Consider the following 26520-nt stretch of genomic DNA (forward strand, 5'->3'; position numbering starts at 1 on the left):
AGAGAGAGAGAGAGAGAGAGAGAGAGAGAGAGAGAGAGAGAGGGTTCAATTTAGGGATAATCATCTTCAGTCTCCTATTTTTGGCACTTTGACCAGCTGTGGGTTTCTGTGTTAATCACCATCTGCTGTAGGAAGAAGCTTCTCAGGTGAGAGTTGAGAGAGGCACTAATCTATGGGTATAACAGTAAGTCATTAGGATTCAGTTTAAGACTATGTTTATTCAGCAGAATAATAGTAGTAAGTTCTCCCCTATGGCCTGTGACCCGGGTAGCCACATACCTAGCCCTGCAGAGTGCCAGGTATGGACTACATCTTGTGAAGTGGACCTTAAATCCAATTATAAAGTTCTTCATAACTTCTATTACTTTGCTTTTTAAATGTTTCTTTGCTGTCGTCCAATTTTCTATTTGTTTGAGGAATATTTGTAACTGCATCAAAACATTTTAAAGATTTTTGTTGGTTATTTCTAACATCTCTGTTACATCAGTGTTAGTTTCTATCTATTGTCTTTTTTATCCAAGTTGAGTTTTTCTGGTCGTTGGTTTGTAATTTTCTTCTGAAATCTAGATCTTTTTAATGTTCTCAGACCAGACCTGATTTAAACTTTCTCTTTCAGCTAGCTTTTGTGGACCCCGCTCTAGCAGGGAAGGGCAAACAGTCTCATGCCAGATACAGATGGAAGGACAGTTCTTCTCCTGCTTGGCCTCCACTGACACCAGAGAAAGGGTCTACTGACTGCTGTTGGGCAGGGGCAGGAGTTCTGCCTGATTACATGGTCTTTGTCACTGTGGTAGGGGGGACCTCTTAACCACTGGTCACCAGAGGGAGAAGTCCTCCCCTGATGCCTAACTCCTCAAGGCCTCCTCTGATGATACCTCAGTGGGCAAAGGTGAAGTACCTTGTCACTGTGGTAGAAGTCCTGGCTTCTGTGGGGGTCTCCTCTGATGTCATGGGGGTGAAGGACTCGCATCTAACTGGTTCGAATGTAAGTTCTGCTCCCAGAGGCTGTGAAGACGGCTTGGTGGGGAAAGCATTTGCCACACAAGTGTGAGGACCTGAGTACCAGTGCCCAGAACGCAGAGGAAGCTGGACGTGATGATGCACTTCTATAAACCCGGTGCTTCCAGGTGAGATGGACATGGAGACAGGAGAGCCCTGAAAGCCCATGGGCCCTCTGGCCTTGTGCATGCAGGACAAAACAGGAGACCCCATCTCAAGCAAAGGAGAAAGGTGAGGGGCCCCAACTGAGATTGTTCACATGCACTCCCTGTCCCAAAGATGGAAAGAAGTCTTGCTCCCTACTTTGCCTCCTCTGACATGGCCCTGGCAGTGTGTCTCACTGAATCCAGCCTCATGGGATTCACGTGCAGGGTTCTCACTCAACCTTCACTCTGGTCAGTTGGGATCAGGGCTTCCAGATTTCTAGTATTCAGAATATAGAAGTTTCTTTCTAAAGGTATTCTGTCTTGCTAGTTTGCTCCTTTCTTGGTCCTCTGGCAAGAGAGGCTTTTTGTTTTGTCTGTGCTCACTGACATTTCCAAGTTGCCATTCTCAGCTCCAACTCTGGGGCATTTGAGTTGGAAAAAAAAAACCAAAACAAAACATCAAGAAACCAGTCTCCTCATTGTTCTTGATTCCTGGCTTGTCAGCCCTTTCCATCTCTCAGAACATAATTTTGTTTGCTTTAGAAATAATGGCTATTGGGGCTGGAGGGATGGCTCAGTGGTTAAGAGCACTGACTGCTCTTGCAAAAGACCCGAGTTCAATTCCCAGCACCCACATGGCGGCTACGAACGTCCTTAACTCCAGTTCCAGGGGATTCTGAAGCCCTCTTCTGACCTCTGAGGCATTGCACGACACGGGTGCACTCACATACATGCAGGCAATACACTCATACACATAAAATAAAAATAAAAAAAAAAAAAGAAATAATGGCCAGTGTTCTCAGTCATCTCCAGCAAGAATGGACAGAAGACTCCATTTCCCGGAAGCAGCTGTCCTCACTGTCCTTTTGCTCTTTCTACCTTCGTCCTGATTCAACTGGTCCTTTTAACTAAGACTCCTGAGAAAATATTTCTATTAATCTAGAGGAACATGATGCAATATATGAGGGAACAGGCTTGCTCTTCTATTTCAGAATAACAATGACCAAGCAGAACTGATGGGCAATGAATTGTCTCTTAAATGGCGGTGGAGCTCTGAAGTTTGGCTTGTGCAGCAGTCTCCATAGAAGGGGCATTTCCCTCCTTTGGGACTGCAAAAGTTCTTCCTCAGAACATACCTGGTTCTGTTATTTGCATGGCTACCTCAGCATTTAACACCTGTTACAGCAGGGCTGCTGGGCACTCAGCATGTACTGAGTGGTGGTATGAATAAATGGAACTTGACTGTATGAGGTATCTTTCCTGTGGCTTCACTTTCAATGTCCAACCACAACACAAACCATGGTTCACAAGAAGGGATTTTGGAATGACAGGGAGAGAGGTAGGCACATTCACAAAACTTTTATGGTTATACTGTATCTAATGTATACATCAATTTTTGCCAGTTATATATGTACAATAAAAAAATACAGTATATGCATTTATTCCATATTCACTATCCATGGCCTCAGGAATCTAATGGGGTGCTGGCACATACTTCCTGGGGTGACTATGTTGTTAAATGGGGACTTTTACAACTGGATCTGAATCAATTTCAAGCTCGGGAAAGCTGAGGTGCACTGTGGTCACTATGACCATTGGGTTTTGGTTTAACGTTCCCTGCTATGATACTATCTACCCTCCAACAGTCAAGGGATACTGAAAATACACTGTTTCCAGTTTTGAGATGCTTTGTGATTGAGCAGTTCAAGTATTGCTCTCCCTTTGTCCTCTCTCAGCCTTCAGTCCTATAGGAGTCTAGGCAGGATCTAATCTAGGACAATATTAGGTTTTATCACCATTAAAATATTACTGAAGTTTTACTTCAAAGTCAGTGTCAAATGTATCACTTCTTATTAGATTAATAAAGTTGTTTGTGGATTTGGTGCCTTTGGGAATGAACAAAATCAAAGCCACTTGCTAGACTGCTCCTTCAAGGGATCTGGCTGTCAATGAAATGGACAGTCTTTCATACAATGTTTTTTAAAAAAAATATTTTATTATTTTTATGTGTATGTGTGTACTGCCTGCATGTAGTAAGTGTACCCGTGTCGTGCAATGCCCACGGAGGACAGAAGAGGCTGTTGGATCCCCTTGAACTGGAGTTTTGGACAGTTGTTAGCTGCCATGTGGGTGCTGGGATTCAAACCTGGGTCTTCTGCAAGAATAGCCAGTGTTCTTAACCGCTGAGCTATCTCTCCAGCCCCCAGTTTTTGACAAAAGAATTGAAGGGGTAGCTTATATGACTACCTGGGAAACCTTTCTGATCAATCACGATTTAGGATGCTATGGAGACACACAAATAAAAGGCAAGGTTTCTGTTCTTAAGGAAATTGTTAACAATAAAGAAAATGAACCGGAGAATTGACTATGAATGGCAGAAGTCCAGAACTATTTGAAGAAAGAATTATAGACATCAAGATATATTGTTCAGGTGTAGCACAAGCCAAAAAAAAATCTTCATATGTAAGCATTTTATGAGAATAAGTCAGAAAGCAGAAAAGAAATGCTAAGTTGTCTGATCTTAATGAGACCATACTCCTGACCCTGGCATATCCCGAGCTCTTTCACATCTCCTGTGTAAGGTTTCTGAGGAAGTATAGCTACTGGCTAGTTTGCGGATCCTGAGAAAATTGTCTATATCTGCTTCTTCATTTATGATACATGGCTAATTATATTTGCATGACAGTAACTTTCAGATTTACGTAAATAATGCACACAAATGCGTCATGCTTCCTTGCACTTATAGTAGCTGATATTTTCACTACTGTCATTACAGCTTATATTAGCAGGCTCTGTAAATCAAGTTAGTTTTCCCTCAAAATGCCTCAATTCTAGCTCAGGTGACTGTATTCATAAAGGTAAGTGCAGACAGACAGGCAGACACACACACTCACATCCCAATATTCCTTTAGAGGGCACACCCCCTGTGTTCTAACTTCTACTAAAGGTTCGGTCACCTCTCAATAGTGCCAAACACTGGGGACCAAGCCTTCAATACATGTGCCTTCAGCAGACATTTCAAATCCAAACTAGAACAGCTGTTATTATTCTGTCTATATGATATCAGGAATGTGTTAAATCTGATTTTTGGAGGTCATTATTTTTAACTATATTATGTATTAGTCCTTAGAGTATCTCAAATTCTGGCACTAAATAAGTACTCTGACTATTATTTAAAAACTTTGTTTTTGTTTTGTTTTGAGATAGGGTAACTGTCTCATAGCTGGCCTGGAACTAGCTATGTAGCTAGCTGGCCTCAATCTCACAAAGATGTGTCTGCCTCTGCCTCCTACATGCTGGGACTAAACCCACAGCTGGTCACCACACCCAGCAAAAACTTCATCTTTTTGATCGTTTCCAATGGCTGGGGATTCAGCTCAGTAGTAGACTCTTGCCTAGCTTGCCCAAGGACCTGGGTTTGATGGCCAGCAACGAAAACAAACAAAGAAAGAAAAGAATTTCCAGATAACAAACTCCAAAGGAAAGGGATGTAGGAGGCAAGATGGTACAGTGCATCCAGTAAAGGTAGGAGAGAGAGAAAACCATAAGGAAATAGGTATCTTTATGACTGAGCCTAGCGATTTCACAGTCTGAATATGGATTTCAGTTATACAGGTAAATCTGTGTATATTTAAACTTATAGACTAACTTCACTTTTAAATGCCTAGACTATTATAGGATGTGATTTATATCAAGTTTGTGAAAATTTTGCAGGCACTTTAAGAACTGCTTCTGTCTTCAACCTAAAAATTATGTATCTCAGAATCTTAGTGACAAGAGCCAAAATTAAAACTGCTAAAGCAAAAGAAAATCTAACTTATGATATAAACACTTAAAAATTTTTTTGTCCCAAAAGACATCAAATTGTTTATGGCAGTTGATTCTTAAAAATATTCGCAGGCAGACAATGGGAACAGGTCCATCCCAGTTTTATTTAAAATCTTGGTTTCAAGTGAAATAACATGATACTGATACATAAAGATGCAGCCCAGGTCTGCAAACTAATTCATCTTCCTAGTTTGCTCAAGCCTCCAGGCACCCGTCAGATACCGAAGTCGTATAAACAGTAGGTCCCTGCCCATTTGTAGCCAGCTCCAAAATGGAACTAATTTAGAACCTGCATTAAAAATAAAATAAATTAACTTTAATTAACTCAGTTTAAAGTTGTACCCTAGAATTCAAGCTGGGGCTGGGACTGAGTGACAAAGTACTTATCTACCCCTTGGCTCCATCCCCAGCAGTGTGAGAGAGGAAGAGAGGAAGAGGGAGAGGGAGGGAGAGAGGGAGAGGGAGAGGAGGGAGGAGAGGGAGAGAGATACAGTTACAGGGAGAGGAAGAGAGGGAGAGGGGAAGGGGAGAGAGAGAGGGGGAGTGGAGAGAGACAGGGAGAGGAAGGGGGAGAGGGGGTGCAGGAAGGGGGAAAGAGTGGTTAAAAGTCAGTGATCTTTGTGAGCATCTAGCATCTTGATTTTATTTAAATCTGAGATTAAACAACAACAACAAAAAAATCCAAAGCTGAAGTGATTTGTTTTCCCCAAATAAAAGCACACTTCTTATGCAGTGAAAACGGAGAATTTTAAATGTGAAAATTTCACAGGCTGTGAGGAAGAAAGGTTTACCCATGGTGAAGGTTCTAGAACTGGGTACCAGCTCATGAAAAATAGTAATTCCACACAGAACTACAAATATAGCACATAGAAGCTCTACAAATGATCCATTCTTCCCTCCTTCCCCCCACCTCTCTCCTGACAGGATCTCAGCCCTGAACTCATTATTAACCAAACTTGGCTTCAAATTTGTTACCCTTCCTTGCCTCAGCTTCCAGAGGGCTGGAATCACAGGTATGCACCACCATACCTAGCAAAAGATCTATCCTTAATAGTGAAAACTAATGCCTATGGTCAGCCTGCACAGTTTTGTCCCTACCTCTGTCCCAGGCTACACAGGAATACCAGTCTAACGGGATGTCTGATCTATGCAGTGACTCTTATGGCCACTACTTGTGCTCTACCTGTAGGTCAGTGAACATCCACAACCAAGGTTCACTACTTCTCCATCATACTTTATCCTCAAAGAAGACCTTTCCTACTGCTCTCAATGTCGAAATAGCTTTCTTTTGAAAGCATTACCACAAAGCATTTTATAGTCATTTGTCTTATTCTCTATTATTAATCAGGGGACAGACATCAACACGACTATCTTTTATAATATAAATGAGCCAACAGCATAAACCTGAGATTTTTTTGGTCTTTTTGAGACATGGTCTCCCTGTAGCCCCAGCTGTCCTGGAACTCATTATGTAGACCAGGCTGGCCTTGAACTCACAGAGATCCGCCTGCCTCTGCCTCCCAAGTGCTGGGATTACAGGCATGCGCATTATATTTTAAAGACTAGTTTTTATTTATTTTTATATTTATTATTTATTTTTTATTTTAAGTATATGTGTGTATTGCTGTGTAGGTAAGTGCACCCATGTCATGCAATGCCCTCAGAGAACAGAAGAGGCTGCTGGATCCCCTGGAACTGGAGTTACAGAAAGTTGTTACCTGCCATGTGGGTGCTGGGATTTGAACCCGGGTCTTCTGCAAGAACCACCAGTGTTCTTAACTGCTGAGCCATCTCTCCAGCCCCTTATTTATTATTTTTATTTTATGTGTATGTGTGTATTATCTGCATGTAGGTAAGTGCACTCGTGTCGTGCAATGCCCGTGGAGGACAGAAGAGGCTGTCGGATACCCTGGAACTGGAGTTACAGTTGTTAACTGCCATGTGGGTGCTGGGATTCAAACCCCGATCTTCTGCAAGAACAGTCAGTGTTCTTAACTGCTGAGCCATCTCTCCAGCCCCTATTTTTTTTTTGGTCTTTTTTGAGACAGGATCTCCCTTTAGTCCCAGCTGGCCAGGAACTCACTATGTAGACCAGACTGGCCTCCAACTCACAGAGATCTGCTTGCCTCTGCCTCCCAAGTGCTGGGATTAAAGGTGTGAGCCACTATGCCCGGCTCCAAAAGGGATTTGTACTTTTCCCACTTCACCTGCCCATGAGGTTGGTCCTCTCTGACTCTAGAAGAATGGTGAAGATTACTACATTTCTGCAAAGTCACTATATAGTTTGTGTACCTCCAAGCTACTTGATGCTAGGGAACAAACTAGCTTACTGCAACCAAGACTCTTGAACAGAGAGTGAGGTCTCTATGCATCCAGACCCTTACCTGGAGGGTGGACTTGGAAAAAGTGTCCAGCTCCAGGGGCGAGATTTGATGTCCCTGGATACAGCAGAGGCCTCAGTCCACTGCCCCAATGTGGGAGGGTGAAACCCAGGCCCGAAAAGCCATAATCACAGCACCAATGGACTGTGATGATAGGGTTCAGTCATCCCCATTTCTCAGATAAAATTGCTTAACTTAAAAAGTCTCCAGCTAGCTGGGCGAGGTAGCTTATGCCTTTAATCCCAGCACTCAGGAGGCAGAGGAAGGCAGATTTCTGTGAGATTGAGACCAATCTGATCTACATAGTGAGTTTCAGGCCAGTTGGGGCATCAGGGAGACCCTGTCTCAAAAATACACACAAAAAAGTCTTCAGCTGATAATCTTAAGCACTTCCATAAAGTGGGATTGTTTAGGTTCATTCCAAGGTAAACAAGGTAGAAAACTAGAATATATTTTCAGCTGTGTGCAGGCAGGGCTGTCTGAACAGGAATTTTTAAAGATTTATGACATATTTATGACAGATTTCATAGTATTGTGGATTATAGAAATCGTTACATTTTTGGATATATGTACAGATACAGGTAACACTTAAATGGCTCTGTCCTCAGGAGGCTGAGCTAGGAGGATTGCTTGAGTCCATGAGTTTGAGACAATCCTGAGCAGTATGGTGAGACCATGTCTCAAATATAAGGGTGTGGGGTTCTGAATGGGCTCTGCAAAGCAGGGATCCAGAATAAAAACATCTGTAGTTTCTTATTTAGCATTGCATAGTGGTTTGTATGTACTCAGTTATTACTACTGAATCACCACAGCCTTGTCTATTGAAAAAGGTTTGAATGAAGTTCCTCGGGCCATTAGGACTACTGAAGTCCCTAAGAAGAGACTGGAAAAGCAGCAGGACATTGCTGGATAGAGCAAAGATGCTCTCTGTGAAGAGCTAGAGGACCCTGAGCAAGGAGAGAGGTGGACTCTGGGCCAGCAGACTCTCAGCAACTGCAGTGCCTGACATCTCTTCCCTGGCTGACCCAAGATGAGCTGAGCTGTAAATAAGCAGTACACTCACCTTCAATTTCAGTCCAGTTGACAGCAACTTCTGCTATTGGGATTTTAAAGAATTGTGCTATATACAGCAGTTCTACATCAAATGCCCTGAAACAGATAATATATTGATGTTTATTTTCAAAGAGATAAACAGGGCATCATTAAATCTCTACCACAGCAAGTTTTAAAGCTTACAAGGCAGACGTAAAGCTTCTATTGTAAAACTGAAGATCAGGTTCACAAAAGGTCAAACAACTGAACACTGAGTGGCTCAGAAGCTTCATGGAAAATAAAATATTCAGTATGTCAAATACTGATAGCATTTAAACAGGAAATGTCTACCACAACTCAGATACCCTCAGAGATGAAAATAACCTTGTACGTGCCAAGAGAAAATTGAATCCTAGAAGTCGGCAAGATGGAAGGCTTTCTTTCTCAGCCTTAACTAGTTCACGATGCAGAACTGACCAGCACCTTCAACTGACTCAGAAAAACAGCAAAGCAGAGCTGGGTGAAGTGCTTGGCTACCCGACAGCTGCGTGACCACTTTCTCCTATCAGCCAAGGACCCAGGTTTTTTCTCTGACTCGGTGTCCTCTTACTTGTGCTGCTGTCTTGTATAGGGTGGTCCTGGCAGCTACTGAAAGTGAAAAGCTGCTGAAGCCTAGTCTGGGAGGCTCCTGTGTGTGACAAGATGCACCCATATATGCTGTCCTGACGCCACACTGCTACAATCATGCCTAGTTTGGACTCTTATTTATCCTTCCTCCTACCCAGGACAGAGACGTTCTTGAACCTCTTCCCCAGTCAGTCCCTGGCTTTTGGTCAAGTCTGTTTTCCATAAGGTTTTGAATCCTGATTCAGAGGTTTTTCTGTATTCTGCTTGCAAAATTTCTCAAAAGCAAAATTATCCTTTGACAGGGGATATATCACCACCCCCTCAACCTCCACGCTGTCTGTAAAGGAAATTCTTCACTGTTTTGCTTTCTTCCTTGGGTCATAGTCCCCCTTATTACACATTTCCAGAATTCATGGAGCACAGCTCAAGCTTTCTGGACGTGGTATTAAAGCAGGGCACAGGCAAACATGCCCCAAACACTTGATTTCTCTGAGTTTAGACAATTGAATTTGCAAGTTTTGTTTTTGCTACAACATTACCACCATCCAGACTGTTCTAATCCCAAGTATTTGGATAATTCAGTATGAAAACTATTTTTTAAAGTGTCTTTTCTGGGGCTGGAGAGATGGCTCAGTCGTTAAGAATACTGGCTGGCTGTTCATGCAGAGGACCTGGGTTTAGTTCCCAGCACCCACATGGTGGTTAACAACTATTCTAACTCCAGTTCCAGGGGATCTGATGCCGTCTTCTGACCTCTGCAGGCACTGCACAACACAGGTACACTCATACACTTGCAGGCAGTATACGCATATACATAAAAAAAAAACCAAAAAAAATATGTAAAAAAATTATTAAAGTGTCTTTTCTTTTCCCAATAAAATATTTAGTTAAGATGATAAAACTAGCCAAGTGTGGTGGCATACACCTATAATCCCAGCACTTTGGAGGTAGAGGCAGAAGGATCAGGAATTCAAGGCTATCCTCAGCTATACAGAAAGTCTGAGAGCAGCCTAGACTACATGAGCTCTTGCCTCGAAAGGACAAAACCAAAACCAAACAAGCAATTAATACTATAAGCCAAAAATTAGTTTTAGGAAATCAAAATTTTGGCAACAGAAATAAAAATTCAAAATGAGGCCCAGATGGTTAAAAACAGGAGAATTACCTCAAGAGAACAAAAATTGAAAAGGGGAGGATAGACTTACAGAACCAGCATGGAAATTCATCTGTTTCTAAGATAGGTCAGAAGAAACAGAGAGAGGAAACTGTCAAAGAAATGATTAAAGTAGCTGGCACAGGGGCTGGAGACATGGGTCAGTGGATAGGACCCAGGTTCAGTTCCCAGACCCACCTGCTGGCTAACAACCATCTCTAACTCCAGTTCCAGGGGATATGATGTTCTTTTCTGGCCTCTGTGGGCATTGCATGCACATGGTATACTTATATACAATCAGGAAAAACACTTAGACATATGAAGTAACTAAATAAACATTTAAATAAAATTAAGAAATAAAAGAAGTTGGGTATGGTCGCCTATCCCGTAATGCCAGCACTTGGGACGCTGAGGCAGGATTGTTTTGAATTTGAAGCCTGGCTACATGGTGAGTTTGGGGCTAGCCTGGGCTGTACTGTGAGACCCAGTCTCATAAAATCAAAAACCAAAACCAAAACAGACACTCAAACAGAAACAAAAGATTAAAGGACATACATTTTGGAACTAAAGGAAGTGACTCTTACATAAATGATGCTGGGAAAACTGGATATCCATATGTAGAGGAATGAAATGGTACCCATAGCACAGACAAAGAGTACTTCAAAATGTACTAAAGACAAACACTGGAATTTAAAACTACTAGAAGAAAACCATGCTGGTTACTGACTGTTAAGTCATCAACTTGACAGAATCTAGAATCACTTGGGATCTGGGGCCTCTGGGCAAACCTGTGGGCAATTATCTAGATTACGTTTATTGATGTGGGAGGAGTCTTCTTAATTGTGGGTGGGCCTGTTTCCTGGGCAGGGGATCCTGGACTATATAAAATGAAGAAAGCGAGCTGAGCACTGACAAGTATGCAGCTATCCCCCTCTGTCTGCTGATGGTAGATGTAATGTGACCAGCAGATCCTGCACCTTGACTGCCTCACCGTGATGGGCTGTATCTTGAATTGTGAGCTAAAATAATCCTTTCTCTCTTAAATTGCTTTGGTCATATGTTTTTAATCACAGCAACAAGAAAAGAAACTAAGACAAAAACATAGGAGAAAAACTACTACATTTGTCAGAGCAATGATCTGTAAAGATTTAACCCCCAGGTGCAGGGAACAAAAACAAAAACATACAAATGAGAGTACATCAAACCACAAAGCTCTGCATAGCCAAGGAACCAACTAACAGTTAAGAGATACCTCTTGGATTGGGAGAAAATATGTATCTGCAAGCCATTCAGGCTACTATCCAAAAACAAAAGGAACTTAACACCACAGAAAGCAAATCATCAGATAAAAATATGGACAAGTCTCACAGAACACAGTAGAACAAGGGGTAGAGAGAACACTAATGCATCCCTCAACTCTCATCAATGAAGCTCTCTCATGACACAGAGGGCCATGAACACAAAAGGACACAAATGGTCAAAGCGTAGAGAATAAGTCTGCAGAGTGTGGGTCCTTTGACAGGACTCCTATATTAAACTTCACCCACCCAGGGCTCAGGGACCATTGTGGAAGAGGGGTCGGAAAGATTGTAAGAGCCAGGGAGGAGGTGCATGACCATATGGAAATAGTCTTACAGGCTCCTGGGACCTTGTGCGTATGTACAGGAATGGTGTCAGCATGCACATGACCCATGCAAACTCAAGCAGACAAAAACCCAGCACAGAACTGGGGAACTGGGCAGCAGGCCCTGACCTTAGCTGAAGAACTACTGGCAGCTGATTACTGCTGGGCGAGGAAGAGCTGGTCTTAAAGGGAGGGACTCTAGATAGGTCGACTAAGCCTCAGTGGATGAACTGCAGTGAGGGACATCTGGGGACACTAACTTGACTTGATAGGCTTTAACAAAATGACAGAATGCATGAAATCCAGTTTGAGGGGCAGGTATCAATGAGGAAGGGGGTATAAAGATGATTAAGATGTTCTGTATGAAATACACAAAAATTCAATACAAAATTTACACCCCCCCCACCCCCAAATATGGGCAAGGGACCTGGATCGACATTCTTCAAAAAAAGGAATATAAGCTGGGGATTGTGGTGCCTGCCTGCCTGTAATCTTACCACATAGGAAGATGAGGCAAGAGAACTGTGTGAGCTACATAGTGAGTCCTTATCTCAAAAAATACCCCCTCCCAATCACCAAGATTACATTTAAAAGTTCTTACCAGAGCCCATGTGGTGGTGTATGCCTTTAGTCCTAGCACTTGGGAAGCAGAGGCAGGCAGATCTCTGTAAGATCCAGGCCAGCCTGGTATACATAGTGAGTTCCAGGCCAACTAAGGCCACAGGGAGATCTGTCTCAAAATATAAACAAACAAAAAAATAACAGTTCTAGCCACAAAAATATAAGTACTTTAAATGACAGATATGTCAACTAGAGGAATTTAATTATTGTACATTATATCCATATATCATTCCATCACTTTGTACATCATAAATATATGTAGCTACAATTTATGTGGTATCAATTTACAATAAAAATGTAAAAATTCTATCAATAAAGTTAAAATATTTAGTGCATTAATGAACTTTATATTAATTTGTGTGTGTATGTAGGTGTCTGCCCCTGTGCATGTGCAGGGAGGCCAGGGGAGGATGTCGGTGTCCTGCTGTACCACACGTTGCCTTATTCTCTTGAACTCACTATGAAGACCAGGCTGTCTCCATCTCACAGAGATCAACCTGCCCTTGTCTTCCAAGTGCTGGGATTAAAGGTGTATGCCTGGTTTGCTTAATCTTTTTAACCTAGGAAATAAAAGATTTAAAAACATATGTATACGATCATTATAATTCTGAAACTACAGTTTAAGATAATTTTTTTGAGGTTACCAGAGACATTAAAAACGAAGACATACTGGAATGCTTGTACAGATACACTCGGAACTGCAGTTACACAGAACTCATGACCAATACTAAGCTCCAATGCTTTGAGCAGTACTTCCTGCGCACTATGTGCTAGGCACTCTCTAGCAGAATAAGTTAATAAGCAAAAGTTTTCTCTCGTAGACTTCATGTTCTTTCCCCTACTCGAGAAAACTGGCTGGGGTTCGAACTCAGGGTCTCATGCATGCCAGGCAAGCACTCTACCGACTGAGCTACAGTCTCAGCTCCTCAAGAGCATATACTTTACAGAGGAAATGGAACATTAAGTAATTACACAAATGAGAAATAACTAAGATATAACAGGGTCTATGAATCAAGACTATGGTAGTACAACAGCACATGACTGGGGCACCTGAGCTAGTCCAGAGAGGGAGGGCAGGTTACCCAGAGAAGGATGTAGAAGGGGACATGACAGGGCAGAAGTCTGCATGTGGAAAGTCAGATTATGCAGTACCTTTAATGGCCATGGGAGGCCATCACAGGATTGTAAGCAGAGGAGGCCAAGTGACTCAAAAGGCACCTGGGGCTGCAGCCTGGCATGGACAGTCTGGAAAAGGATGGTATCCTTTCTGGTGGTGGGAATGGAGAGAAACTGGGGAACAGAAAAGCTAAAACCAACAGGCTGTGGTCATGGTTGGATACATGCAGGGGCAAGGGAATGCTAGGGCTAGTTAAGGAGCTAGGTATGACAAGTATCTGATATGAACATTGGAATTATGAGATAGAGGTAAGTGGAATGGAGAAAAATCATTAAAGTGGGGTAAGGAATGAGGGGAAAATGAAGACAGTGAGTACAGGGTACTCCTAAGAAAAGGATGACTGTGGAAGAAGCCAGATGTGGTTGGAGCTGAAGGGCATGTGCAGGGTCACTGGAGAGTTTCAGGAAAGATGTGATTAAGAGGGAAAGGCTGAATACACAAGACAGAAAAGAAATGGACAAGACCAGATTTTGAAGAAGGTAGAAGAGAGCATGGCCATCAAAGGACCTGCCTGAGGAGAGATCCAGAAAGGAGCGAGAGAAGGGCGGGCGCCTTTCTGCTTGATAGCTCTGTTTTTTGTTCTTCTTCAAGGGGAAAGGAAGCTTAGGGAAACAGGATGCATTCCAGCCAGACAGCTGACACTGCCTACAGTTAGGGTGAACACATAACTAATCAAACATTGTGTTTTGAGTATTTTCAAGATAAGATTGAACCTGGTGACGCATAAAGGTGCAGACTAAGTTCACAAATATAAGTGTCATTTTACTCAAATTGATATTCACCATGAAAAAACAGGGCTGTGTCCCATCATCTGGGATACCTGCTGGGTAGTAAGATAGCACATATGTTCCAGTTAGAGACCTACCATCGTTCAATGTGCAGAGATGAGAATGTCCGGGAAGCTGCTTCTCGAGTTAGTAATTTGAACCCACACTGTGTGTCCCTGACTCCTTTGACACAAAGGAACCACACGAGAAAGTGGAACCCATACATGAGAAGAGTACGGAAGTAAGAGCGCTGAAACAAAGACAAAACAGAAATGACTTTTCCATCTCAGGAGACAGTGAAAACACCTGGCTGGAGAGAGGGCCTCCAGCCCTCAATGTTCCTCTGACTGGGTGCTTGGACATGGCTGCTCACTGCCTTCCCTGGCAGGGTGTTACAGGCTCAGTGAGGATGCCCACTGCGAGAGCAGAGCAGCATGGGAGAAGTTAGGGTTCCTGGGGCCTGCGTTAGACCAAGTCCAGGACCTGTGGGGGCCAGCACTTCAGCCAGGCAAATACCCAGCTGTGATGAGGGAGAACATCTCACTTTCAAAAAAGGCGATAATTTCCTGAATAACTGACAAAACAAACCCCAAAGATAGAATGTATAGTTTGATATTTAACTAGTGACAACACTGTCAGAAGAGTATCGCAAGGGTTATATACTAGAAAAGTGGTTTGAAACACAAAACCCAGTCTCTCTAATTAGGCATGCCAGACAGCTAAGTAGATATACTGTAAAGATGGGAATTTTCTTAAAGTGCTTTGGATATTAAATTTAGGATTCACTATTATTATTAGAAATTACTATTGGTAGTAATAGGAAACAATATTCTATTATTCATTAAACACTGCAGACTTTAAAATGTAAGAATAGAGCTGGGAGATATAGGCAAGAGGACTGTGAGTTCAGGGCCAGCTTGGGCTACACAGTGAGCCACTGTCTCAAAGAAACCAAGGGCAGGGTATGTAGCTCAGTGGGAGAGTGCTCACCTAGCACAGATAAGGCTCTGGGCTTCATCCTCAGCAACAACAATGGGAATGAAATAAATTATCAAAAAGAGTTTTTTTTTTTTTTTTGAAGGATCATATGTAACTACTCAGTGCTGTAGAGTGCTTACCCGGCATGCCCAAGGCTCTGAGTTCAACCCCCAGCGCCTCAAGAAAAAAACATTTGTGACACATTATTATCAACTGCATTCAGGACTGTCAGATTTAAGATCTTAAAAATGGTAAGATTTTAAAGTGTTCCATATTTAAGGTAATGACCCATCGATCAACATATTATTTACGTGCAGAGGCAACTTCCTAAGTCTATGGACTGCAAAACACAGCCTCTTTCAGCTTTTCATAATTATAATCTACACTATCATTTTTCATTCACCTAGCTTTTTAAAATCACTAGCAAACAGGTTGACAATAAAGATGGAAGAAATGTGTCTCACCAAGCAGACTCGAGTCCTGGCTCCCATACTTATTGGCAGGAATGACGTCTACCCCACAAAGTTATTGGAAGGGTAAAATGAAATTACACTAAAGCTGTTAGCCAAAAACTTGGTCCAGGAAGTAACTGGAACTCAATGATGGTTTTATAATGAAAGCTTGAGGGCTTTATTCTCTGGGCCACAACTTGGGCAGGAAGGGAAGGGAGAATAAAGTCCTTATATATAAAGTATGTAAAGAAGAACCTTTAAAACACCCAGGCTTCTCCTTTATCACCTGCCACCATCAATTGAGTTTTGATGCAAATGGCTCTTACCTCTCTAGTGGGTAGGGTAAAAACTGCATCTTAAAATACTTTGGGAAGCTCACAATAGCTTGCTCAGTGCCTTCCACATAAAATACTTCCAATACATATTTCTAATAAACACTGGTGGACTGATAAAACTTCCAAAAGAGTATTTATGCTTAAAAAAGGAACAAACAGAAACCAAAAGATAGGAAAATAAAAATAAAAGGTGGAAAACAGTACCTGTTCACTGTTCTGCCTGAATGGTTTTTACTGTGATGAAGGGGAGCTTGTTACCATGTAAAAACATTCATGACTGCTTTGGCTTGGGTGTTAATAAATTTATTATGCTTGGTTTTAGGATAGCAGCTAATAGCTGGGCAAGGTAGTGCACGCCTTTAGTCCCAGCACTCAGGAGGTAAAGGCTGGTGGATCTCTGTGAGTTCCAGGCCAGCCTGGTCTACATAGTGAGTTCCAGGCCAGCTGGGGCTACAGGGAGACTGTTTCAAAAAGATCCCCCACCCAAAAAAAACAAAAACAAAAATACCCCCCCCCCCCAAAAAAAAAAAAAAAAAAAAATCCCCCCCCCCCCCAAAAAAAAACCCAGTAGGTGAAGCTAGGAATAGTGGCATATACCTTTAATCCCAGCACCTAGGAAGCAGAGACAGGTAGAAAACTGTGAGTTCAAGGCCATCCTGGTCTATGCAGCAAGTTTCAGAAGATGCTTTCTCAAAATAACAAAACAAACAACCCCCCAAACAAGCAAACAAACCCCCATAGGTGTGCAGCTCATGATAAGACCTTTATTTTATTTCTAGCATATGTAAAAGCATGATAATCTAGGTAAACCAAAAACAAGATTTTGCTTTATCTTTAAAACTTCACTTGAAATTTAGAAGACTCCTAAAATACGCTGTAGGACAGATTTACTTCATTAAGGAGAGCCACAAAAACAATACAGGAAACTTCATGCTTAGGATATAAACATCTGAAATGGACATTTAAAAGCACAAAGGAAAGACACCATCTTAATATTAAAGATATCTCCAAAGTCTATAAAATATAGGAATTTAGGAGAAAAGTAAAGAATGGTAATTTCAGTATGTTAAAAAATAAAGGCACCAAGCCAGGTGTAGTGACACATGCCTTCAATACAGTATTTGGGAGGCAGAGGTAAGTGGAGCTCTGTGAGACTGAGATTAGCCTGGTCTACATAGTGAATTCTAGGCCAGCTGGAGCTATACAGAAATCCTGTCTCAAAAAAAAACAAAACAAAAAATAAAGGCATCAGATAAATGCCAAAGGATTCTATTTCTGAATGTTTTCAAATGATAAATTCTAGAATATCTGGACTGTTCAAACTGTTACACAGAACACATGGGAACATGGGCTCCTGTAAAGAAGCAGATGCATTCTACCTGTGCTCTACCTTGCTCATCTTCCAGGAGAGCAGCAAAACAGGTTAATTGAGGATATGTATAAAATACTTAGAAAAGATTGGTTAGCATAATACTATGCCATAAGCTATTGAAGCTGCTGTTCGGCATCTTGATTCTTCTGTTCTTTTACTGTCCAGACTGATCCCCATCTAAGGGCTCACACTGCATACAGCACAGTAAAAGAAAAGGAAGTTCCTGGATTAGATGCCTCTTGTGTTTCTTAGAGACAACTTTCCATAAGGCAGGTATAGTTCTAAGAGAAATTATCTGGATAACAGGCCTACTGGGTAGCAGTTACAAGCAGTACCACAGTGAGCAACTACTGCTCTCTAGCGGGTAGGTCAGGACACTTTCTACAGAACAGGTCTAAATCCTCTCCAAGCCAGAGGCCCTAAGTCAAATTAGAAAGAGAAGAATGAGTAGATAGAAACAAGATAAATTATAAATGTAGATCTGGGATAGAGTCCTTAATTTCTAGCTATAAGTATTTGGAGGTAAAATAAGATTTAGATCACAGTTTCATTTAAATTACATTTCTAGGAAAAATTTAGCTTTTAGCTAATAGAAGATTTTGTGAGCCAGGGCCTCACACTGTAGCCCAGGCTGGTCTGGAATTCACTAAGTATCTCAGACTGATCTAGAACTTGGGTTGGTACTATCTCAGTCTCTTGAGTGCTGGGATTACAGGACTGTCCCACCATGCCTGGCTTTAACTAATGGGAGTTCTAAGTTAAAACTACATAATTAAAAATAAAACCAAAGGGCTAGATAGCTCAGTGGTAGAGCACTTGTTCAGCACGTAGAGGGCCCTGGGTTTGATCCTCAGCACTACAGGAAAACAAAAGACGAAAACAAAAGACAAAACCAAAACACAAAGCTACCAACAAGCAGGGACCAAACCTCTGCAGCCTAGATTATTTCATGGTTCCTCTCATTTCCTATTTCTCTATTTTCCTTCACCAAAAAGATTAGCTCTCCCCGCTACTGGTTCATATTCTTAAAAAGGAAAAAACAAAACAAAACAAAAAACCCCACCCAAACCCAAAAACCAAACCTTACTCACTTATCCACAAAATCATTAAGCTATTGCCAAGCCTGTTTTCAATGTTTTTACTTACAAATTTTTTTTTGACATAATTACACTGTACTTATACCAGCAGCCTCTTTTTATACAATAGAACACCATCCCACCTGATGACAGTCTGTATTAGCAGTGTCACTGGGCTGTGCAATCTGTGCAGGGGATAGAGTTATAGTTCCCATAGTCAGAATCAGTTTCTTATGGCCTCTACTTTTATAGCAACAAATAATGTGCTGATCATCCTGGACATAAACCATTTCCTTTATCCCCACTATCAATAAACCAATGATGATGGAATAGTTAATCTCTAAACCTAGTTTAAATTTTAAGAACTGTGATAATCTCTATAATAGATTAACCTTCTTCAAACACTAATGAGAATTATATGGTATATAAAAATACTAGCTAGATGTTAAAATAGCTTACTCCTAAAAAAATGGAGAGTCCAGGGCAACTCATTTTGGAGTCCCTCCCAGCCGAAGGAGTTGTTTCCTTACATCTCAATAAACTTTGCTTGCTTGCCCTTATAAAAAAGGAGAGTCTAGGTTTCCATTCTTCTTAAAAAATTATTTAATTTTTATTTTATGTGTATAAGTGTTTTGCCTGCATGTATGTAAAGAGAACAACACTGCTTATTCTCCAATCTACCTGATGAATCACTAAGAACATAATGGATAGTAACTGGGCTTGATACTCAAAAACATACATTTTAAAATGAAAAAAAGCATGACTAAGACTTAAGACACTTTGCAAAGATAATACCTAAGATTCTTTATCCCTCAAGTCACTCTGGCTTTTCTAGTATACTCTACAAAACAATAGCTTAAAGTCTTTAGTGATTTATATCTTTCTAAAACAAGCAGTCAGGAATTTGTCAAATTTTTCAGATAAGTGTTTTCTTAGGAAAAAAATAAGTATTTAAACTATGAACAAATTCAAAATTTAGTCTGACTATCCTTTATCCTAAATGCCTGAGACTAGAGGTGCTTCAAAGGGTGAACTTTTTTTCAGACTGTGGAATACTGTTGTGTGTGTGTGCACATACACATACATACATACATATATAAAATGAAATATTTGGGGAAAGGGACCAAGTCTAAATATGAAAGTCATTTTTGTTTAATATCCATTTTATACTGATATACTGAAGGTAATTTTACATGGTATTTTTAATACGCTTTGTGTATGAGACAGTTTTCCCTTTAAGACATGATGTTGGCACTAAAAAATTTTAATATGAGCAGCACTAAAAGGGAAAATTGGTTGGCTAAAAAGTGCATCACTGGGCCGGGCGTGGTTGCACATGCCTTTAATCCCTGCGCTTTATATCTCTGTGAGACTGAGGACAGCTGTGGCTATAGGGAGACCCTGTCTCAAAAAAAAAAAAAAAAAAGAGACAGACAAAGTCACCGGGCTGAAGAGACAGTTCAGTGGTTAAGAGCTCATGCTGTTTTTCCAGAGGACCTGGATTCAGATCCCATTCTGTCAGGTGGCTCTCAAATGCCTATAACGCCAGCTCCATGGGATCTGACATTCTCTCTAAGCTTCCTCTAGCAGTTCTAAGCCTGCTGGGGTTACAGGAAGACCTTGTCTCAAAAAAGAAAAAGGGGGGGGGGGGAAGGACACTGAAGGGAAGCTCATTTAAATAGAATAAACATAAAGAACCTATTTCTTGCCATATGTGTCTGTAAAAAATGGGTTAAAAAGCTGCTGCTCCATGCCAGCCAGGGAAAGTCTCACCTGAGCAATTGATTCTTTCTCCAAATGAGCTCTAGATCCACATGCAATGGCCATTTGATCCTGAGGAAAAAGCAATGCAGTTATCTTTTTTAAGTATTTAAAGTATCATTTACAAATACATTCACATTCATTTTCAATGTAATGTATCATCTTTAGAAACATTCGGAAAAATAACACTAGGGGCCAGAGAGATGGCTCAGTAGTTAAGAACACTCTCTGTTCTGGAAGAAGATCTGGGTGTGAATCCCAGCACCCACATGGCTGCTAACAACTGTCCATAACTCCACTTCCTGGGGATCCGACAGCCTCTTCTGTCCTCTGCGGGCATTGCACGACACTGGTGCACTTACCTACATGTAGGCAATACATGCATACACATAAAATAAAAATAATAAATAAAATATTTTAAAAGAAAAATAACACTGGGGCTGAAGAGATGGCTCAGCAGTTAAGAACACTGGTTGTTCTTGCAGAAGACCCGGGTTTGAATCCCAGCACCCACATGGCAGCTAACAACTAACAGCCTCTTCTGTCCTCCGTGGGTATTGCACGACACAGGTGCACTTACCTACATGCAGGCAATACATGCATACATATAAAATAAAAATAAATAAGGCTAAGTACAATAGGAATAGAATTTGTATCTTCTTTTTTGGTCTTTTTGAGACAGGGTCTCCCTGTAGCTCCAGCTGGAACTCACTATGTAGATCAGGCTGGCCTGGATCTCACAGAGATCTGCCTGCCTCTGCCTCCCGAGTGCTGGGATTAAAGGTGTCACCATGTCTGGCATTTCAATTTGTATTTTTAATGATATTTTTCTGATTTAGAATATTATGTTATTATTATTAGGAAAATAATGGTCTTAGAAACAAAAAGGTTATCTATAAATGGCATATACAGTGGAAATACAAGTCTAGTAATTGAAAAACTACTATAAAAAAATTTAAGGGGCTCGGAATATAGTTCAATGGCAGAGTACTTGCCTAGCATGCATGAGACCCTAGGATCAATTCCCGGTACTACAAAATCAACCAACCAACCAACCAACCAACCAACCAACCAACCAACCAACCAACCAAAAAACCTTTTGGGCAGCAAGATGACTCAATGGGTAAGAATGCTTGCCTCCAAGCCTGATGACCTGAGCTTGATCCACAGAACTCACATGATGGGAAGAGAGAACTGACACTTGCAAGTTGTCCTTTGCCTTCCATACATGGAGTGTTGCTGTGCTCCCCAATAAATAAATATTTAAAAGCTCAAGCTGGGCAAGTGATACATACCTATAATTCTAGTACTTGGGAGGTTGAAGAAGGAGGATGGTCATTTCTAGGCCAGCCTGGACAATGTAATGACCTTACCTCAAAAAACAAAACAAAGGGGTTGGAGAGATGGCTCAGTGGTCAAGAGCACTGATTACTCTTGCAGAGGACCAGGGTTTGATTCCCAGTATCCACATGGCAGCTAATAACTATCTGTAACTCCAGTTCCAGGGAATCTGACGCCCTCTTCTGACCTCCTTGGACACTGCACTACATGAGTACACTTACATACATGCAGGCAATACACTCATACACATTACAAAAAATTAAGCAAAACAAAATTTAAAAGGATGAGTGGACATAAAATGAGATTATGTATAATACTTCTGTCTTCAAATGTATAAACAATAATCAGAATGTACAACAGAAGACAGTATTTATAACATCAATGAAAAAGAAAAGTCCAGAAATGAACTTTATAAGAAATGTGGCAACATCCAGGAGATCATGTAGATGCTGACAAGGGAGACAAAGATCTAACATGGGACAGATGGGGTTCTGGACAGACAGGTGACAACAGCAGTAATTAGTGCTCCTTAAATTAACTTGTGAATTTAAGGCTAATATGCTAAAATTTCTTTTTAAGTGAATGAGACAAGCTTGAATAATAAGCAAGAAAAAAAAATCTGGAAAATTCTAAGCATGAGGAAAGACTGGTCCCAAAGGACTTAAAAACCTATTATAACACTACAATAATTAAAAATAACGTAGTGGAATACGAAGAGACAAATCCATGCATCAGAATGGAAAGGCAAAAGAAAAATATCGAGAATCCAAACAAGCTGAGTACTTCCAATATCATGATACTTTAAGTCAGTAGGGAAAAGATGAGCTTAGAAATGGTGTGGGACTTAATGGGAGTTATTTGAAAACCAAATAAACTGACTTGATCTGCTTAACTGAATATTAGAATATAACTCAGATAAAGATTTAAAGGTAAACTATTAGAGATCATTTTATAAATGATCTCAAGAAAGATACAAGTAGATAGAACATTTAGATAGATCTGAGAGCTGGAAATGGTGACACAGACCTGCAATCTTAGCCTTGGAAAGCTCAGGCAGGAGGACCTTGCAGGCCAGCCTAGGCTACAGACTGAGCCCCTGTCTCCAAAAATAAATAGTTGTGTGGAAGACTCAAAGAATCAATAAACTATTAAAAAGAAAAATATGTAAACAAGCAAATAAATATATAGATAAATGAATATGAAAATATAGATCAATTTGATAATGAACTTTAAAAACTGCCATTTGGCAAAAACAATGCCCCAAACCTAAACATATTCAGTTAAAAAACATATAAATCGAGGCAAAGTATTAACAATGTATATTCTAGGTAAATATTTCCAAAATGTATAAAGTGTATCTACAAATTATTTTTAAAAGCACTCAACAATTCAGTTGAAAAAGACAAAGGCCTCTGAATAGTGTCTAGAAAACAGGTCTTCAGTGGAGTGTGGTAGAGCATGGCTCTAAACCTAGCAGCACTTTTGAAGTGGAGGTAAGAAGATCAGGAACTGAGTTTGAGGCCAGCCTTGGCTACATGAGACCCTGTCTTAAAAAGACAAAAGCAAAAGGAAAATTGCTCCTAAACAACTGAAAATGTCAATCACACTTACACCAATGGTAATGCAAAAAAAAAAAAAAAAGACCTAACCCTGTTTTCTACACCAAATCTGTACATTCTCTGTGGAAAATATTTAGCAAAATTAAAAATATAGGGGCTGGGCATGGTGGCACATGCCTTTAATCCCAGCACTTGGGAGGCAGAGGCAGGTGGATCTCTGTGGGATGGAGGCCAGTCTAGTCTACATAATGAGTTTTAAGCCAGCTGAGCTTAAGTGAGACCTTGTCTCAAATCAAACCAAACCAAACCAAACCAAACCAAAATACTCACAGACATACACAGACACACAGACAGACAGACAGACAGACAGACACACACAGTGACTTATAAAAGAAATGTACAGCGTTTACTCTGGGAGTTAAAAAGAAATGAAAATGTGGCTGGTTGTACTGTATATCTGATTATATATGCTACAAATTGATATATTTTAATAGAAATACCACTAGCATATCTAAAATATTAATAGTTCTTTAATATCATTAAAGTTTTCAAATTTGCCCATTTATCACCATTTATCATATATTTTCAGCTTCCTTAGACCAAAAACCAAATAAAATCTACCTAAATTGGTTGATGTTTCTTTTCTCCATGGTTCCTTCTGCTTCTTTAAACTTTTTTTTTTTTTTCCTGTAATTTAACTGTTGAAGAATCACTTTTTTTTTCTTTCTTTCTTTCTTTTTCTTTTTGGTCTATGAGACAGGGTCTCCCTGCAGTTCCAGTTGGACTGGAACTCACTATGTAGACCAGGCTGGCTTCAAACTCACAGAGATCCACTTGCCTCTGCCTCCCAAATGCTGGGATTAAAGGCGAGGGCCACCACACCTGTCAAGAATCACATTTGCCCCTAGACTTTCTGTTCTGGGTTTTGTGATCAGATGCACTGCAACACCTGACATATTCTGTCACATATTCTGACATATTTCCTGCAAACCTGAAAATGCAGAGGCTTAAGATTTGGGTTTATTTTTCAAGAATTTGTCACAGTAATATTGCACAGTAGTCTGTTTTTGTGACCATTGAAAGGGCAATATAAATGTTCAACAATTGCCTATTCATTGACCATATCTAATTTCCTGATTCTAAAGGGTCCTGAAAGAACATCTTTGAATATAAAACACCCAGGCTGGGAACATGGCTACGAGCACTTGTCTAGCATACCCAAGGTACTGGGTGCTATCCCTAGCACTGCAAAAAATAAACACTTAATATTTTGGATATCAAATACAAATTTATTTTAATGTATTGGATTAGTCAGAATTATTTACATTTTAAATTTGCTAAGTTGAAAATTTAATCACTAGTAATTGAATTAATTTTTTTTAAATAAAAAAGGCAACTTTTGGGGAATATTTATCCTCCTTTGTATTTGTTTACTACTTTTGATAGTAAGAATAACTTATTCCTCCTTTTGCTGACAGAGCTACTTTCTCCAGGAAGGGAGAGAAAGGTTTTTTTTTTGTCTTTTTTGAGACAGGGTTTCCTTGTAGCCCCAGCTGTCCTGGAACTCACTATGTAGACCAGGCCTGGCCTTGAACTCACAAAGATCCGCCTGCCAATGCCTCCCAAGTGCTGGGATTAAAGGCATGAGCTATCACGTACGGCTGTTTTTTGTTTTTTAAATATTTATTTTTTATTTATTTTTTTATGTGCATGAGTGTTACGTCTGCATGTAGGTAAGTGTACCCGTGTTGTTCAATGGCCACGGAGGACAGAAGAGGCTGTCAGATCCCCTGGAACTGGAGTTATGGACAGTTGTTAGCTGCCACGTGGGTGCTGGGATTCGAACCTGGGTCTTCTGCAAGAATAACCAGTGTTCTTAACCGCTGAGCAATCTCTCCAGCCCCAGGGAAAGAAAGGTTTTAAAGAAGAACCTTGCTAAAGTTTGGATAGCATAGGCAAATAAGCTGAAACTCTGAACCCAGAAAGAGAAGCATTATTGTACAATAAAAACGAATCTCCTGCCAACTTTGAGAAATTCATAAGCTAAATTAATGAAAAGTAAAATCAAATTCAAACCCAAAACATTCATTTAAAGTCTCATTTTCCCCAACATAGGTCTCTAAAAGCTTTAAAAAACTTTGTAATTTGAAGAATTCTGATATAATTGATTTGCTGATAGTGAGATTAAATAGCTTTTCAAAATATTGGTTGTTCTGTAAGAATGAAGGATATTCTTGTTTTTAAAAACTGCCCAGCTCAGAAATTATATGTAAACATGGCATCATTCTTTTAAGCATCTTTTAGGATATGGTTGGATTTCCTATGGTTTTAAAAAAATGAATATTTAAGTTATTACGACAGTTGGCTTTTAAAAGAGGCATAAAAAGCTGGGTGTGGTGGTGCATGCTTTTAATCCCAGCACTGGAGAGGGAGAGGCAGGTGGATCTCTGTGAGTTCGAGGCCAGACTGATCTACAAAGTAAGTTCCAGGCCAGCTGGGGCTACAGGGAGACTCTGTCTCAAAAAGACAAAAATAAAATAAAATAAAATAAAACAAAATAAAAAAATAAGAGACATAAAGTGGTGCTGGAGAGATGGCTCAGTGGTTAAGAGCACTGGCTACTCTTAACCACTGAGGATGGTGAGGATTCCCAGCACCCACATGGAGGTTAACAGCTGTCTGTAACTCCAGTTCCAGGGGATCCGACACCCTCTTCTGATCTCTGTGGGCACTGTACGACACAGATGTATGTGCATGTATACAGGTAGTACACTTATACATAAAAAAAATAAAGTGATCTTCTAGAGATGATTAATCAAAATCACTTAACACTTTTTCATTTATATAGACTCAATTTACATTAACCATCATAAATGATAACATCAGAATTAGATGGAAAAAGTACATTATTATTAGTTACAGGCATCATCAAATGCTCAACACAGCCTAAACACTGGGCATTATGTTCCAATTTTAATCTGGATTTGGGATTATAAATTCGGGCTCATTATCCATATATGTATAAGGGTAAGTGAGGTGAAAGCATTCAGTTGTTCAAATCATGTGGAATTTGAAAATAGCTTTGTCTGAATTAGAACCAAAGTTTTAAAAAAAAACAACAAAAAACAGAAGCAGAAATACAAGTTGGTGCAGGTATCCAAAAAGACAAACTGGCTCCAAATGAGGTAGAAACATGTAAGCAAAGTTGAACCAATTTAGAAATTAGTAAAAGAAAAGTCAGGACTATCCTCAGGCCTCTTGGGGTAAGTCTATAGCGCAGCTCTCCGCACC

The 26520-nt window shown here is 40.4% G+C and overlaps 1 protein-coding gene across 2 annotated transcripts in view; it reads right to left on the bottom strand.

Annotated features, from left to right (window-relative positions):
* Positions 1-5057: 5057 nt before the first annotated feature.
* The window catches only part of Alg5 (ALG5 dolichyl-phosphate beta-glucosyltransferase), a 71410-nt gene continuing 49947 nt past the window's right edge, over positions 5058-26520 (bottom strand). For both annotated transcript variants that reach the window (XM_029570424.1, XM_008847124.2), the window contains 4 exons: positions 20342-20401; positions 14454-14605; positions 8418-8503; positions 5058-5262 (listed from right to left, as the gene is read on the bottom strand). In XM_029570424.1, the coding sequence (XP_029426284.1) occupies positions 5147-5262; positions 8418-8503; positions 14454-14605; positions 20342-20401 (414 nt within the window). In that variant the 3' untranslated portion in view covers positions 5058-5146. The remainder of the gene's footprint in view (positions 5263-8417; positions 8504-14453; positions 14606-20341; positions 20402-26520) is intronic.

This window comes from Nannospalax galili, unplaced genomic scaffold (genome assembly GCF_000622305.1).
Source record: "Nannospalax galili isolate Female #2095 unplaced genomic scaffold, S.galili_v1.0 scaffold1283, whole genome shotgun sequence".
Taxonomy (NCBI): Eukaryota; Metazoa; Chordata; class Mammalia; order Rodentia; family Spalacidae; genus Nannospalax; species Nannospalax galili.